General features: G+C 49.8%; 1 protein-coding gene across 5 annotated transcripts in view; it reads left to right on the top strand.

Annotated features, from left to right (window-relative positions):
• Positions 1-6,925: 6,925 nt before the first annotated feature.
• The window catches only part of DECR1 (2,4-dienoyl-CoA reductase 1), a 46,404-nt gene continuing 36,974 nt past the window's right edge, over positions 6,926-16,355 (top strand). For 2 of the 5 annotated variants that reach the window (XM_041768925.1, XM_041768920.1), the window contains exon 1: positions 6,926-7,049. In XM_041768925.1, the coding sequence (XP_041624859.1) occupies positions 6,999-7,049 (51 nt within the window). In that variant the 5' untranslated portion in view covers positions 6,926-6,998. Of the gene's footprint in view, positions 7,050-9,224; positions 9,292-16,355 lie in introns of all 5 variants that reach the window. The other 3 variants (XM_041768924.1, XM_041768922.1, XM_041768921.1) reach the window with 3 other exon arrangements.

Below are 16,355 nucleotides of genomic sequence, written 5' to 3'. Positions count from 1 at the left end.
AGCATCATTTGTCACACATAGTTCATCCTAAACGCACTTGGCAACTGGAGTGATCGTTGTGTTAGTTAACTGCCTTTATCCCAAGGACAAATAGACTTCTCAAATCTTTATGCTAGGAGACAGTTTAACAGGTTGAACTAGGAAATGGGCCTATCTTCCCCGATGGTTACATTTCAAGGAGATCCCCCCCCACCCCCCTTGAGAAAGACATCGCTGGGTCCCAAAGGTGGCAGAGCTTTATTTATCCTTTGAAAAAGGATCTACATACCTTTCAGGAAAGAATTTATAATGACAAGTCTTCTAAAGCAGATGTTCTTAAAAAAGAGGAGCCTTTCCCCTTATTTTCAACAGGGAGAATTGTCTCTTATTTTAATGTGTAATCCCACCCATTAGGGAATGTAACCAAAAAAAGATATCATGACCAATTGACCCGTGAGCTGGACCAGGGCACTTTGAAGGCTCTTTACCACCACCTTCCACCACTCCTGATGACTCCCCCCCACCCCCACCTGCCCTTGGAATGTGGGGTTGACTTGCCTTTCCTGCTCCAGGAGGCTGCTCTGAGGACCTAGCCTTGAGATGTAATGTTGAAAACACCTTCACAGTATATATGACTGTTAGGTCCTCTTTACAAGATTTTAAGATTTGTAGGGCAGGTGCAGGGATCCATTGGTCTTGCTGCTGCCCAAGACCAGCCTCATAAGTAAATTCCCTTTGCTATTATTGAAGTTGCTACCTACGAACAAAGAGTGGCCTCTTTCTTCAGTATTGCGCTGCCTCTGTGACAGGGGGCTGGTTTCCCATCCACCAATAAAGCTCCCAGAATGGTCAAGAACCTACACGGCTTAAATTGCCAAGCTGATTGAAACTGATCATTACCCTCTTCAACCACTTCCCCTGGGGCAGAAGCTGTGGGCCTTGATTTCATCAAAACATAACTGTGTGAACTTATTTTGGACACTTCCTATTAGTTGCCTGTAGAACTCTAACAAAAATATGAAACAGCACTGAGTAATTTCTAGACAATGCTTGAGCAAGGCATTTTGTAGATTCCCCCACTTATTCTTTTTTTTTTTTTTTACCATGGGGAGTTCATCTTCTGGGTAATAATCCTGGTGAACCTGGGGTGCCTGGGGGTGGCTCAGTCGGTTCAGCATCTGCCTTCAACTCAGGTCATCATCTCTGACTCCTAGGATGGAGCCCCACCACGTGGGGCTCCCCACTCAGCAGGGAGTCTGCATCTCCCTTTGCCCCTCCCCTTGCTCATGTTCTGTCTCTCAAATAAGAAAATAAAATCTTTAAAAAAATCTTGTTGAACTAGCTTTAGTTATAGCCTGTGGTTCCATGAGAAAAAAAAACCAAAACCCTTATATAGTGGTCTTCAGGGGTTTCCCTTAACTCCGAGTTACCTACTGCTCAGTCTGTAAGTGCAGGATCATAGTGAGCATTTTCTGCTGTTTTGTATGTGTCAGGCCCTGGTGCAAGTGCTTTAAACACATTATTTCATTTAGACCTGAGTAAAACCTTCTGAGGCTAGCACTCTTAATACCTGCACTTCACAGATAAGGAAATGAAATAGAAAAAGCTCTTAATTGGTTAAATGTGGCACGTCTAGTGAGAGTTACAGCTCTGCCTGGGGCCCAGCAGTCTGACTCACACGTCGATACCCCACTAACACGGGGAATAATGCAATGGTTGAGAGCTTGAGTCCCAGAGCCAGCCTGGGCTGGCTCAGACTCCATCACTGGGAGTTATCAGCTTCGCAGTTTGCCTAAGTGTTCTGTGCCTCAGTTTCCAAATGGGGATAACAATAGTATAAACCGCAAATGCTTGTGAGGACTAAGACACACGTAGGGTGCTGAGCACCACCTGGCACACAGAAGTTGAGAAATATTAGCTTTCAGGAGTAATATACTCTTAGGCATTGAAGTCAAGTCCCCTGGCTCTTGCCTAAATAACTCCTTGCCTTTTTTCATGCTCCCAGTCTATTCCTGAATAGTGCCTATCAGTGCTGTAAGCTCCCTAAGTTCTATTTATGGTACTGCCTCTAGAAGATGACAACCGCCTCAGTGCTTATTCATTCAGCAAATATTTGTGAAGGGCTCACTATGTACCAAGGTTTTGTTAGATGTGGAGGATGGAAGTATGGTTTAAAAAGAAACCATGCTTGGGGGTGTGTTCACCCCCATACCCTCGTATATAAAAGAAAGATGCAACTGCAATTATATTAAGAGCTCAAAAAGGAAAGTTTGGAGCTCTATGAAAACATGTAGTGAGGCCAGAGGTGGACGTACCTGAAACTGGTAAACTTTGGGACCCCTTAAAGGTACAAGGTATCTTGTATCTTGTACCTTATAGGTACCCCTTAAAGGTAAAGCCCCTTTGGGCCCTTTATTTTTCAGTAAAACTTGCAAATGTAAGATATCCTAGCATTAGTGGTTAAAATAATTGTTTTCATTCCTATTTTATTTGTTTTTGTGTCCTGCTTTCTCCTTCCCTCTCAAAATCATAAGAAGGGCCCTGGGTTTTACACAAGCCTTTGGAGAGACCTCTCTAGTGTTCAGTTCACAGTGGTTATATTTTTTTCCCCTAGCTGGCTTGTTCTCTTGAAGTCCAACCTTCTGCCAAGGTGTACCAAGCTTGGTGCACAAACACGTAGGCTGAGTGCCCAGTGCCTAGCCTGCCTGAGTGTATTTTACAGCTATTTTCCTCTGACTGGTGGTAAAGTGTAAGTCTACCTAAAACGTGTGCAACTGCCTTTCCTCCTCTTGTATAGCCTAGTGGTTTTGGTAGGCAGAATTTTAAGAGGTCCCCATAATCCCTACCACCTGGTATTCACACCAGGCATAATCCCTTCCCTTTGGATATGGATGGGACCTTGACTTGATTCTAGCCTACAGAATATGGCAAAGATGAAGGGATTTTGCAGATGTAAGTACGGCCCTAAGTCAGTTGATTTTTAGTTAATCAAAGGAGATTACGATTATGCTGGGTGGGCCTTACTTAATCAGGTGGTTACCCTTAAAAGAGAGATTGGGTCCTCCCTGAGATGAGAGATTCTCCTTGAGAACTCGATAAAATAAGCAGTCGAGTCACATTCATGAAGCTCATACAGAAAAGAATTATAATTTACCTCTAGAAGCTGAGGGTGGCCTCCAGGCAACAATTATAGGGGCACAAGGAAATCCATTTTGCCAACAACCTGAATGAGCTTGGAAACAGATTCTTCTTCAGGTGAGTCTCCAGGTGAAACTATGGCCTAGTGGACAACCTGACTGCAGTCTTTCCAGAGCCTGAGCATACCTGGATGGTCCTAGAGTCTGTCTAGGACTGCCTAGGACCATATCTGGATTTCTGACCCAGAGAAAATGTGACCTAATGACTATGTACTAAGAACTAATGTTGGGCAGCCCGGGTGGCTCAGCGGTTTAGTGCCGCCTTGGGTGCAGGGCCTGATCCTGGAGACCCGGGATCGAGTCCCACGTCAGGTTCCCTGCATGGAGCCTGCTTCTCCCTCTGCCTGTCTCTCTCTCTCTCTCTCTCTCACTCTCTGTCTCTCATGAATAAATAAATAAAATATTTTTTTTTAAAAAGAACTAATGTTGTAATATCTCTGTAGAAACAAGATGGATTGCCACCCCAAATTTAGTTTGGATGTCAAGACTGATGATGCCATACACACACACATACACATCATGAGAATATAAAAATGTTTATTATTTATGTGGCAAGACTTTTTGGGAGGAGAGAGCAGGCCTCCCGTGCTGATCTAAAAATGATTTGAGAAAGCAACTATTATGGGCTAAACTGTGTCCCCTTCAATTTTGTATGTTGAAGTCCTAACCTCTAGTACTTCAGAATTTGACCAATAGCTCAAATAATCTATTTTAGAGATAGGACTTTAAAAAGACAACAGAGTGAAAATAAGGTCATTATGGTGGCTCCTAATCCAATACGACTGGTGTCCTTATGAGAACGGGAAATTTGGATATAGAGATGTAAAAAAAGAAGACCATGTAGAGACAGTGGAAGATGACACCATCTATGAGCCAAGGAGAGAGAAGCTTCAGAAGAAACCAGTCCCACCAACACCTTTGATATCAGCTATCTAACTTCCAGAACTTCTATTGTGTAAGCCACCAAGTCTATGCTACTTTACTATGGCAACCCTGGAAAATTCATACAGTAAGGATAAAAGAGTGGTTTGGGATTTTTTTTTTTTTTTACTGTGGTTAAGGACTGGTTAGGGATTAGAGTGAGGGTATCCAGGTGTGGGAAGGGGCTTGGCTGCAGTGCCAAAGGAGGGACTATCTGGGCTTTCCTGACTATCCTGTCTTGCCCAGCTGACCCAAGACACAAGAAGTAAAGAGGGAGAAGAGGCTTAAAAGCTACCAGCCATCAAACCTCAACAAGTGAGGTCAGATTTTTGTTACAGCTAAGCTGGTGAAAGGGAGGGGCCAGCCAGCTCTCTGGGCCCTCTTTTACTTTTTTATTTTTTAAAGATTTTATTTATTCATGAGAGACACACAGAGAGAGAGGCAGAGACACAGGCAGAGGGAGAAGCAGGCTCCATGTAGGGAGCCCAACGTGGGACTTGATCCCAGGTCTCCAGGATCAGGCCTTGGACCCAAGGCGGTACTAGACCGCTGAGCCACCCAGGGATCCCTCCCCCCCTTTTTTTCTTTTAACCCTCTTTTATAAGGGCATTCATCTCCTCACTTCCCAAAGGCCTCACCTCTAAATACCATCACCTTGAGGGGTAGGACTGCAAACTATGACTATTCACTCCACAGCAGCATGTTTTCTCCATCTTGCTAGTTTCCTGTGTGGCATTAGCTCTAGTTGCCCAGTGTTAGCTAGCTGAATAACCTATCTTGTATTGCCTGCCTCTCTTCCCTACTGGTGATTCCCAAGGTTCCCAAATGAGTCGCTGGCACTGGATCCCTGTTCCCCGATCTACTTTAGAGGAACCTAAACTGAGACAGTGGGTTCATACTGGAAGGGCACGGTCAACGCCCTCCAGCCACAGTCCACCAGGGGCACACCTACAGTAGAACCCATTGGGTTCATTATTTTTTGCAGCAAGGGAGGACGCACACCAAGGGGTGTCTTCCTAGAAGGATGTTGGAAAGAACCTATTGTAGGGTTTGGGCTTTGATTGGATGATTGGAAGTGGTCTAAGGAAGCGGGTGGTTCACCTAGGTTGGACTGTCAGAAAGAGAAGGCAATTCTATCAAGGAAGATCTCAATAAATCCTAAAGTGAGGGGATCCTAGAATGAGGTAAAAGCTGTGGTTGGTAAAGAAATAGTCACTCATTGTAGCAAGAGACCAGTTGTTGGGTATTTTGTGGATGAACAACCGTCATCTTCTTGTGCTTGGACAAAATGATCAAGTTGACTTGCGTTGTCTCCGCTTCTGGTCTCGGAGTGAAGCTGTGAGGTCGGTCTTCCGGGAGCCGGTTTCTATTTGAAAGCTCAGCATCGATCCCCGCGAGCGCCAGGCTTGCTTCCGAGTCTGCTTTCTGGCTTTTTGTTGGTCTTTCTCACCACTTTGAAAGCTCTCCACGTCACCTAACCGTCAGCCCGAGCTCGGGGCTTCACATCCACCCTCTTCCAGTCTCCACAATAATGCGGAGACAGGGGCGACCAGCCACGCTTTAGAGGTCAGCGGGAAGGGGTGACCCGAGTTCGCACGGCGTGCCCGCAGGTGCACCGCGCTAAGACGTGCCCGCAGGTGCACCGCGCTAAGACGTGCCCGCAGGTGCACCGCGCTAAGACGTGCCCGCAGGTGCACCGCGCTAAGACGTGCCCGCAGGTGCACCGCGCTAAGACGGAGAGCGCCGCCTCGGGGGCCTTGGCTTCTGACGCGTGCACCACGCCCGCCGCCAGGAAAGCGACGGTGGGACCCGGGGGAGGCCGCACAGCCCCTCGGCGGCCCCGCCGCCCGCGCTCCGCAGCTTCGGTCGGAGGCCGGGCGCCCCGCCCAGGACCGGCCCGGCGGACTTCTGCAAGATTTTACGCGGTGACGGCGCGGGACTCGGCGCCGGGCCGGCCGCCGCTACACCAGGGCGGGCGCGGGGTCCCGGCCACCGAGACTCGCGCCCGCCCCCGGCCCCGCCCCCGCCTGTACCGGCTCCGCTCCCCCCACCCCCCGCCCCGACACTCCGCCCCCATCTCCTCTCCCCTGCCGGACCCCGTCCGGCCCCCGGCCCACCGCTCCCGGCTCTCCTCCTCTCCCCCGCCCTGCCCCGACACTCCGCCCCCATCCCCTCTCCCCTCCCGGACCTCGACCCGCCCCGGCCCACCGCTCCCGGGTCCCGCCCCCGGCTCCCGGCTCCGGGCCCCGCCCGTCCCGGCTCCCCTCCCCGCCCGCCCCGCCCCTCCGCACCCCATCCCCTCTCCCCTCCCGGACCCCGACCCGCCCCGCCCCCGGCTCCCGCCCCCGACCGTCCCCCCGCCCCCCGTCCCCTCTCCCCTCCCGGATCCCGACCTGCCCCAGCCCGGTCCCCGGCTCCCCTCACCCCCTCCCCGCCCTGACACTCTGCCCCCCATACTCTTTCCCCTCCCCTCTCCCCCCTCCCCTCTCCCCTCCCCTCCTGGACCCCACCCGCTCCGGCTCCCCCGCCTGGCCGCTGTGGCTCCCCAAGGCTCCTCGGCCCCAGTCCCGCCCCCGCCCCGCCCCCGCCCCGCCCCCGCTTCCCCCATCGCGGCCCCGCCCCACTCCTAGCCCTGCCCCTCACCGCCGCGGCCCCGCTCCACCCGCAGCAGGCCCCGCCCCCTTCCCCGTCGTGGCCCCGCGCACTCTTAGCCCCGCCCCTCACCACCGCGGCCCCGCCCCACCCGCAGCAGGCCCCGCCCCCTTCCCCATCGCGGCCCCGCCCCACCCGCAGCACGGCCGCGGCCCCGCCTCCGCCCCACTGCGGCCCCGCCCCCGCTCCGGCCCCGGCCCCGCCCCCCGGAGCCCCGACCTCCTGCAGCCAGAGTCCGGGAGGTCCAAGATGGCGCTGCTGGGTCGCGTCTTCCTCGTTCGGGGCCGCGGCCCTCGGCGGGTAAGGCGGCGCTGGAGGGGCCGAGGGCCCGGCTCGTCCCCAGCGAGCGCCCTGCCCGTGCGGGTCCCCGGGACGGCGCCCGGGGGCGCGCGCGGCGAAGATCTGGACCCCGGGATGCGGGGCGCGCGGAGCCGCGGGAGGAGTGCGGACCTGGGGGGGGGGGCAAGGTCACGGTCGGCCGTCGGAGAACCGTGGGTGTGGAGGGCGGGCCTGGGGGGGGGGGCAAGGTCACGGTCGGCCGTCGGAGAACCGTGGGTGTGGAGGGCGGGCTGGGGGGGGCAAGGTCACGGTCGGCCGTCCGAGAACCGTGGGTGTGGAGGGCGGGCCTGGGGGGGGGCAAGGTCACGGTCGGCCGTGGGAGAACCGTGGGTGTGGAGGGCGGGCCTCCGAGTGCCCCGGCAGCTTCAGAGCCGCGTGTACGGGGGGGCGGGGGGGGGGCAACAGGACCCTGCGGGCGTCGGCTCGGAAGGGGAGGGGCGCGGCGGCCGGAGGGGGTCCGCAGGGTGCGCTGGCCTCCCAGGAGGCCTTGTCTCGCCGGGAAGATCCGCTTCTGCGTTAGTTGTGCAAATGAAGCGTTCATGCAAACAGAAGTTCTATTAGAAGAGAAAAACCCCGAAACCCCGCTCTCTATCCTCCTCCCTAGAGGCCAAGCTGGGAGAGAGGTGGGTACCTTTCAGGCTGCCTTCCACCCCCCCCAGCACGGGACCCAGAGTCAGAATTAAAAAGCACGCGAGGGACACCTGGGTGGCTCAGTGGTTGTGCACCGCCTTCAGCCCAGGGCGTGATCCTGGAGACCCGGGATCGAGTCCCAGCTCGGGCTCCCTGCATGGAGCCTGCTTCTCCCTCTGCCTGTGTCTCTACCTCTCTCTCTCTCTCTGTGTGTCTCTCATGAATAAATAAATAAAATATTTTTTAAAAATGCAAGCGAAGATAGCTGGAGAGGCTAAGAGAGTGAAAGGAGGTTGTAAGAAGACGCAGTGATATCCAAGGCAGTCCCTTCCCCCAAGCAAAGTTAGGAACCTTAATACACTAAATCTAAAAGTTCAGCTTCCTTAGCCAGGTGGAAGAAGTACCTATCCTGCGAAGGGTACTTCCCCCAAGTCAGGGACTAACTAAACCCTGCTTAGTCCAGTGGGATGCCAGCCCTGCTGTTCTTTTCTGGAAAATGGAGGTAGCGGCTCTAAATGTGAACATGAGGAAATAGTATGGTCTGTCTCTTAAGTTAGAGAACTTCGTTTTATTATTTTTTTAAAGGTTTTATTTATTCATGCAGAGAGAGAGAGAGAAGCAGAGACATGGGCAGAGAGAGAAGCAGGCTCCATTCAGGGAGCCCGACGTGGGACTTGATCCCCATGGGACTCTATCCCTGTGGGACTGTATCCCATGGGACTGTATCCCTGCCAGACTCTACCCTCGTGGGTCTCTATCCCCCCACCCACTCTCTCCCCATGGGACTATTCCTGCGGACTCTATCCCATGGGACTCTATCCCCGTGGGAATCTATCCCCGTGGGACTATCCCCGCGGGCCTCTATGTCCGTGGGACTGTATCCCGGACTCTATCCCCGTGGGACTCTATCCCCGCGGTACTCTATCCCTGCGGGACTCTATCCCCGCGCATCTCTATCCCCGTGGGACTCTATCCCGGAGACACTATCTCCATGGGACTCTATCCCCGCACGTCTCTATCCCCGGGACTCTATCTCCGCGGGTCTCTATCCCTGTGGGACTCTATCCACGCGGGACTCTCTCCCCGTGGGACTCTCCTCGCGGGACTATCCCCACGGGACTCTATCCCCATGAGACTCTATCCCCGCACCTCTCTATCCCCGGGACTCTATCCCCGCGCATCCCTATACCTGTGGGACTCTATCCCCGCGGGACTCTATCCCACGGGACTCTATCCACGCGGGACTCTATCCCCATTCGTCTCTATCCCCATGGGACTCTATCCCCGCGCATCTCTATCCCCAGGACTCTATCCCTGCAGGACTGGATCCCAGGTCTCCAGGATCAGGCCTTGGGCTGAAGGCGGCGCTAACCCGCTGAGTCCCCCCACCCTCGCCTCCGACCCCCCCTCCCCCGCTGCTGCCCCAGAACTTTGTTTTAAAGAGTGTTGTTTGTTTGACAATAAGGTTTTGCTGATATGATTTTCCTGTAAATATTCTGGTTGTAGGTCACTGTGAAAGAAGCCTTTGTTTTCTGACCTCTTCTCAAAGAACCTTGTCTACAACAGCTGTGAGGTTAGACAAGTCTTCAGAGGTTTTTTGATACAACCCTCCTTTCCCCCAAATCATTAGGACTGTAATAATAAGATAATAAAATTAATCACGCAGACTGTATCCCAATTCATCGGACACCATTAGACACAAAACAGTTTTTGGGGGGCAAGCGGAACTCATTTAAAAATTAATTGTACTCTGACGATTTTGGAATTCTTTTGCTTAAGAAAAACAGAAGTTTTGAGGGTCAGAGTTCAGAGCCAACAGAAGCTCCTTTGGTGTGTTTTGTTTTCCTCGCACCTGCCGCCTTGGGTTTGAATTCCTGGGAGAAGCATTTTCCTGTCTGTGAAGTGGGAGGTGGTTCCAGGGAACATCATGTTTCCGTGGGCAAATACTAGTTATTACAGTTAGAACTCCCAATTTGAGTATTTTTGTTGAGCAAGAACCAAGGAAAATGTTTTCTTTGTTAAACGTGTTTATGAAGTGTCTTAAATCGTGCTGGTTAGCTAGTAGGCCTCAATTCAGTGCAACAAATATTTATTGCCAGTGGGCTCTGTGCCCGGCTGGGGGCACAGAGCTCGTCGGAGTTATAAAGATTAAAAAAACAAAAAACAATCTCTGCTCCCAAGTCGCTGTTAGTTGTACTCAGGAAAAGGGGCACACTCTCAGTTGTTTTATCAGGAAATTCTATTTAAGTGCCTATTACATGTTGGGCATTGTTCGGAGCTACTTAGCGGGAAAGATATCTATACCATCATTAAGTCTCATATATTTTTCAAGCTATGGATAAACAAGAGTGGACACAGAAATCAGTCTTATGGGGCAAGATGAGTAAGAAAAAAAAATTGGGATAGAATACAAAATACCAGAATTCATCTCATGTAAGTGCAGTAAGGTTAAGTTTACTTTGTGAAATCTTTTTTTTTTTTTAATATATCAGTTTTTTCTATTGTGGACTAAATATTAGGTATCTGTGATGCACACTGCCATACCTTTCCTTTTGTTTTTATCAAGGGTCGTAACTTTAGGATTTTTATAAAAATGATACCTGACCAATATGGATTCAGGTAATATAGTTTTAAAAAAAGTAACATAGGACCCTAATCTGGCCACCCAGAAATAATCAGGGTTGAGATTTGGTGAACATCATTCCAGGTGTCTATGCTGATAAAAAAGATGGGTACACAGGCATCATTTTACTTGGATGTATTATATTTATTTTCCCCTCAGAACTGAATCAACATCGTTTTCATTGTCTTCTAACACTGAATATTGTCAGGGAAAAATGTAAGGCTAGTGGATTTTTTTTTTTCCTTCTGTATTTTCTGTCTGGAAAGCTTAAGAAATCTTTGTGTACCCAAACTAAAATTCCAGAATATAAACTTCCTGGAGGCAAGGATTTATATCTTGTGTGTTTACTGCTGTACTTCTAGGCCTAGAATATTGCCTAGTGTAGAACAAACATAATAAATATCTGTCACATGAATGAATGCGTACTGTGTTGCCATATAAGGTGTATTTCTTAGTATGCTTTATATAACATATAAATGTCTGAAAAACCATAGTCTAGCAGGTCACACAAGACATGAGTAGACCGTGAAAATGCAGGTGTATGTTGGAATGCATATGTAAACAGAATGGTGTGTGTCTGGAGGAGGCAGCAAAGGCTTCATGGAGGAGGTGGCTTCCAGGGCTGACTTTTATTTTTTTTTATTTTTATTTTTTTAAAGATTTCATTTATTCATAGAGAATAAAAGAGAGAGAGAGAGAGAGAGAGAGGCAGAGGCACATGCAGAGGGAGAAGCAGGCTCCATGCAGGGAGCCTGATGTGGGACTTGATCAAGGGTCCCCAGGATCAAACCCCAGGCTGCAGGCGGCACTAAACCGCTGCGCCACCGGGGCTGCCCCAGGGCTGACTTTTAAAGGAGGAGTTGGAATATATGGGGCCTCACATGTAGGTGATCTGGACCTAAGGAATAGCATATATCAAGAAGTCAAGAAGTGAGGGAGCATAGCCTATTTCTTAAAAAAAAAAAAAAAAAAGTGGTTTAGTATTGTGGAGTTTAAAATACAGGTTCAGAGAGAAGTGCATGGAGATGAGACTGGACAGGTTGCTGGGGGCAGGACACGGTGGGCGTTACTCACATGGCAAATTAGGCCTTTATTAGGTGCTAGACAGGGTCCCAGGGGTATAAGGATGAGCAAAAGGGCTGGTTCCTGCTCTCAGGAAGCTTATACTCTAACAACATTTTGGTATAATATAGTTAAGTATTATGATGAGTGCTCTTGATCTCAGAAGAGGTCCAACATAAAAAGCATCTGTCTTCTCCAGTTTGAAAAATAAGAGTACAGACTGAGGCCAAAGTGTCACTTGTTACCATTCCACATGAGAGCCAGCTGCCCTGTTACCTGTTAACTGGACCTCCTGCATTAGGCAGACTTGCTGCTTCAGAAGGACAGCAGAATTGCTCTCTCAGGGCAGCTGACTCAAGAGGAGGAAGGTGTAAGGTATAATAATTGGTGTGCCCAATTATTCTTTCAGTATTTACCAGATAAACTATCTCTGTGGAGACAGGGAAACTAAGGGCGTGCAGAGAAGCCTGGGGTTGCAGGGAAACATCTGGGTCAGGAGAGAAGCATTTCCCAACCCCCAGTGGGAGGAGTGTGCAATTTTATGGGAATGTGTTTTGGAGTACACACCTGAAGGCTGAGACCTGAAGGATGAATAGGAGTTAGCCAAGGGGAGGAGTATGAGTAAGAAAGTTCTAGTTAGCCTGTGTGACGGGTCCAGGCTAAAGTGTACAGGTAGAGAGTGGAGAGGCAAGCTGGTGAACAGCCAGTGGGCCACACTGAGGAGTGAGAGCTCCGTCCTGACAGCGTGGGAGTGGCGGTAAAAACAGAGGCATGTAGTCAAATCCGGATACTCTTCTCTCCATGGTGGCCTCAGATAGGAGTGGCTGTGGATGCCTACAGACTCCAAGTCAAGGGATATTTAGGAGGTAAATTGAGAGGCCTTGTGATTGGTTGTTGGTGTGCAAGAAGAAGGAAGATTGGGCCATGTTGAGGTGACACGGCACCATCACAGTTGTGAGCAGGGAAGTGATATTTAGCAGGTAAGACTTGATCTAGGGAGACCACAAGTCCAAACAAGCAATGGGGTCTGCACATGGGAGCTATTTAGGACTAAACCAGATGACTTTGGTTTGGATGTGCGGTATGAGACGGAAGCCCTGATTTCTGTCTTTGGCCCCTGAGCTAAGGGCAGTGGCAGTGAGAGAGGGCACTTATAGGGGGACGTTGGCTACAGGGATGGAGATGAGAATGTTCACCGTCTGGGAGTGTTAGGAAAGGCATCGGAACTCTCAGAACTAACTTCGGGTGATGAGTGTTGTATGATGTGGGATCGATCTGGTATAAATAGGGAGGTAGAAGACAGTCTATATTTGGGGAACCCTGAGTGTTTTGTTTTCCTGAGTGCAGATTTCCAGGAGGTAAAGCAGAGGGAGAAGAGGCGGCAGAGATGGGCAAAAGCCAAGTCACAAAGACTTGATGAGCTGTGTGAAGCTAAGGAATCTGGACTTTGGCAGCTCCCAGGAGCCGTAGATCGAGCTTAGGGTGAAAAGTGCCATGAGCAGGTTTGCAGTATTCTGGAGACAGACTGGAGAGAGGAGACGCTGGCGGCCAGAGACAAGGTAACAGATGACATAAGGTGGGACCTCCGTATTTGTGGGCGACAGGAGATACGGGCCTCTGAAGTCGAGCAGTGCATAGAGAGGAAAGATACGGACTGGGGTCTTGGCGATGGACAGGATGTGTCAGGTGAGGAGAAAGACGACTTGGAGGAGTCCTTAGAGGCAGTCACTTGGATGAATGGTGGCTTCAGAGCTCAGATAAATGTATGTGAAGAAATTTCCAAACAATCTCCTTCCCAAAATGAGTAACGCTCATTTTATAATATTAAAAAATATGTAGATCTCTACAAAGATTGTTACAAAACACATCGAGAGAGGAGGGCATGTCTGAAGTGAGCCAGCGTTGCCTACAGCCCATAGTAGAAGGCATTCCATCAAGGTTTGGCAACCCTTGGTTTTTGAAGAAAATTCCAGGTAGAAAACGATCAGTGTTCTCAGCTGTCCTACGCTGTTCTCTTTCTGAGGTGATGGTTCATCTTGGAATCCAAAATGCCTGGGTATGGGACCCCTGGGTGGCTCAGCGGTTGAGCATCTGCCTTTGGCTCAGGGCGTGATCCTGGAGTCCTGGGATCAAGTCCCACATCAGGCTCCCTGCATGGAGCCTGCTTCTCCCTCTGCCTCTCTCTGTGTCTCTAATGAATAAATAAAATCTTAAAAAAAATGCCTGGGTAAATATAAGTAGGTTAAGAGTAAGGGGACAGCCATACTTTGGTCCCTTCCAGGCTGGGGCGGCTCCCACACCGCGTTGTGTGGCGGTGGCAGTGCATGCTTTCACAGTTACAGAGTGATGTTGCGAGCCCGGTATTTCCAGCTGCGGGTTAGGTGTGTTCACCTGAATGTCCCCCAGGTGTTGCAGCTCTGACGTTTCCAGTACAGAACTCCTTGTCTTCAGTCCTCCGGCCTGGGTCTTCCCACGTCGATCCCGTCCTTTGTAGCAGCGCCCAGCGAGTAGCCATGGAAACTTCGCTCATCTTCAGCTCTCCCCTCCTTGCTCAGTGCTTCCAGCTGCTTGGCTTCTGAATTCAGGCTAGACTACGTGTTACATACGAGTGGAGAGTGTTGTCTGGATTACTGCCGCCCTCCTTATTTCTCCCCTAGACCCACACCCTCTGTCTGATGAGCCCCACTTCCTTCTAGCTCAGAGTTGAACCTTCCCGTCTAAAACAGAAAGGCAGTGCAAAGAGTGAGGTAAAGGGGAGAGAGGTGGAGAAAGCTCTCTGAGCTGAATGGGCTTCATCTTTTCAGGAAAGTGGGGGGACGCTTTATCTGCCTTCCGTGAAATAGGTCAGTATGTGCTGAGGTTGGGCTTTGAGGCAAGAAATAATTGGACCAGACAGTATTAAGTATGGTGATAATTTATTATATCCTCACTTTCTGGGGCCTTTTTACCAGCAAGTAATTTCATTTGCTAAGTCCTGTCCCTTCTGATGATGGCATCCAGGTCACCTCCTGCCTCACCTGTGGCAAAAGCACCATCCCTGCTCCCAGCCTTGCCTCCTACGTTCCTTCTCAGCATCGCAGGCAAAACAGTATAGGGCAGTCCTCCGAACACCTAAGGCAGATCCTCTGCTCAAAACGTCACAGATGTTTTCCACTGGACTCAGAGTAAAAGTTTAGTGCACATCGTGTGGTTGACTCAGCCTGCATAATCCAATCTTCTTCATCTTTTTAGATTTTATTCGTTTATGAGAGAGAGAGACAGAGCACACAAGCCAGGGGTTAGGGGCAGAGGGAGAGGGCGAAGCAGGCCCCTCACTGAGCTGGGAGCCTGATGAGGGGCTTGATCCTGGGACTCTGAGATCATGACCTGACCTGGAGGCAGGTGTGTAACCACTGAGCCCCCGGGTCCCCCTGATCCAATCTTCTTCTTCTTCTTCTTCTTTTTTTTTTTTTTTTTTTAAGATTTTTAAAGTTTATTTATTCATGAGAGACACAGAAAGAGAGAGGCAGAGACACACGCAGAGGGAGAAGCAGGCTCATGCAGGGAGCCTGACGCAGGACTCCATCCTGGGACCCCAGGATCACACCCTGAGCCCTTTAAAGGCAGGTGCTCAACCGCTGAGCCACCCAGGCATATCCCCCCGCCCCCCATCCAGTCTTCTTGACCTGATTGGCCTCCTGCCCCTGCCACCCTCCCTCCTTCCACTCCAGCCACACTGGCCCTCTGACTCCCTCGGCTTGCTGGTCACGACCCTGGCATTTACTCTCCCCTCTGCCTGAAAGAACTGTGGCACTCATTCTCTCACCTTTTTTAGGTCTTTATTCAAATTCACTTCAGACCCTTCCTGACCACTCTATTTAAAATAGCAACTCTCTATCCCTATGCTGTGCCTTATTTTTACCCCACACTGTGTGTGTTAGCCTGTAATATACTATGTAAGTATACATATTCTTTAATTTACCCCCCTCCATTCAAAAATAATCTCTCAAGGTAGAATATTATATTTATTTTGCTTCCTGCTGTATTGCTATTTTCTGGAACAGTGCCTGGGATGCTCTGGGATGCTCCTTAAAAACTTGTTAAAAATAGGGGCACCTGAGTGGCTTAGTGAGTTAAGCATCTGCCTTTGGCTCAGGTCATAATCCCAGGGTCCCAGGAATGGGCCCCAAGTCAGGCTCCCTGCTCAGTGGAGAGCCTGCCTCTCCTCTCTCTGCTTCTCCCCCAACCCCCTGGCCCCAGCTCAAGCTCACTCTCTCATTCTCTCTGCTCAAATAAATAAATAAAATCTAAAAACAAATAAACAAACAAAAAAACACTTGTTAAAAATAGGTAAATGAGTTAACTATCCCAAATCATAAGATCATGTTTATCTCTAATATTTTTTTCATATGCACAAATCTCAATTCAAAACAAAACCTTTTCAAGAGCAGAGGTTCTATTTTTTTGGTTCAAAAAAGATAATTATGTTAGTTACAGCTAATGTGATAGGGATTGATGGGATTACTCAGATGAGAGGTAAGCATAGTGAAGACCCACGTTCAAAATTACAAACTGCAAAAAAAAAAAAAAAAAAAAACAGCAAAAAAACAAAATTTCAAACTGCCTGCTAATCTCCTTGATTTCATCTCCTTTTATTGGGAAGTATTGGTGAAGCATCTGTTTGGTCTACATCTCACTGCAGACCGGTAAGAACTGTAATAAAAATGGGAAGTATACCCTGAAGCACAGAGCAGCTCCTTTTTCAAGGACTCCTGTTCATTGCTATAAGATGTGTCATTACTTAAAAATGTAATTTCTGTCTTGCTACTGGCAACAGCTGCGTAATTCAGCCTAGCCACTGCAACCTGGAGTCCAGCTAACTTTCTTTTATATTTGCTCAGCCTTACCTTCCAGTTGCTGTGGCAACGAGATCTGTGTTCTGCAGAAGCTTATAATATCAGTGGCCTCTGGTG

The sequence above is a fragment of the Vulpes lagopus genome, chromosome 9, assembly GCF_018345385.1.
Source record: "Vulpes lagopus strain Blue_001 chromosome 9, ASM1834538v1, whole genome shotgun sequence".
Classification (NCBI taxonomy): Eukaryota; Metazoa; Chordata; class Mammalia; order Carnivora; family Canidae; genus Vulpes; species Vulpes lagopus.
The sequence above is the reverse complement of the archived record's forward strand: the minus strand, read 5'-3'. Positions and strand labels throughout refer to the sequence as shown.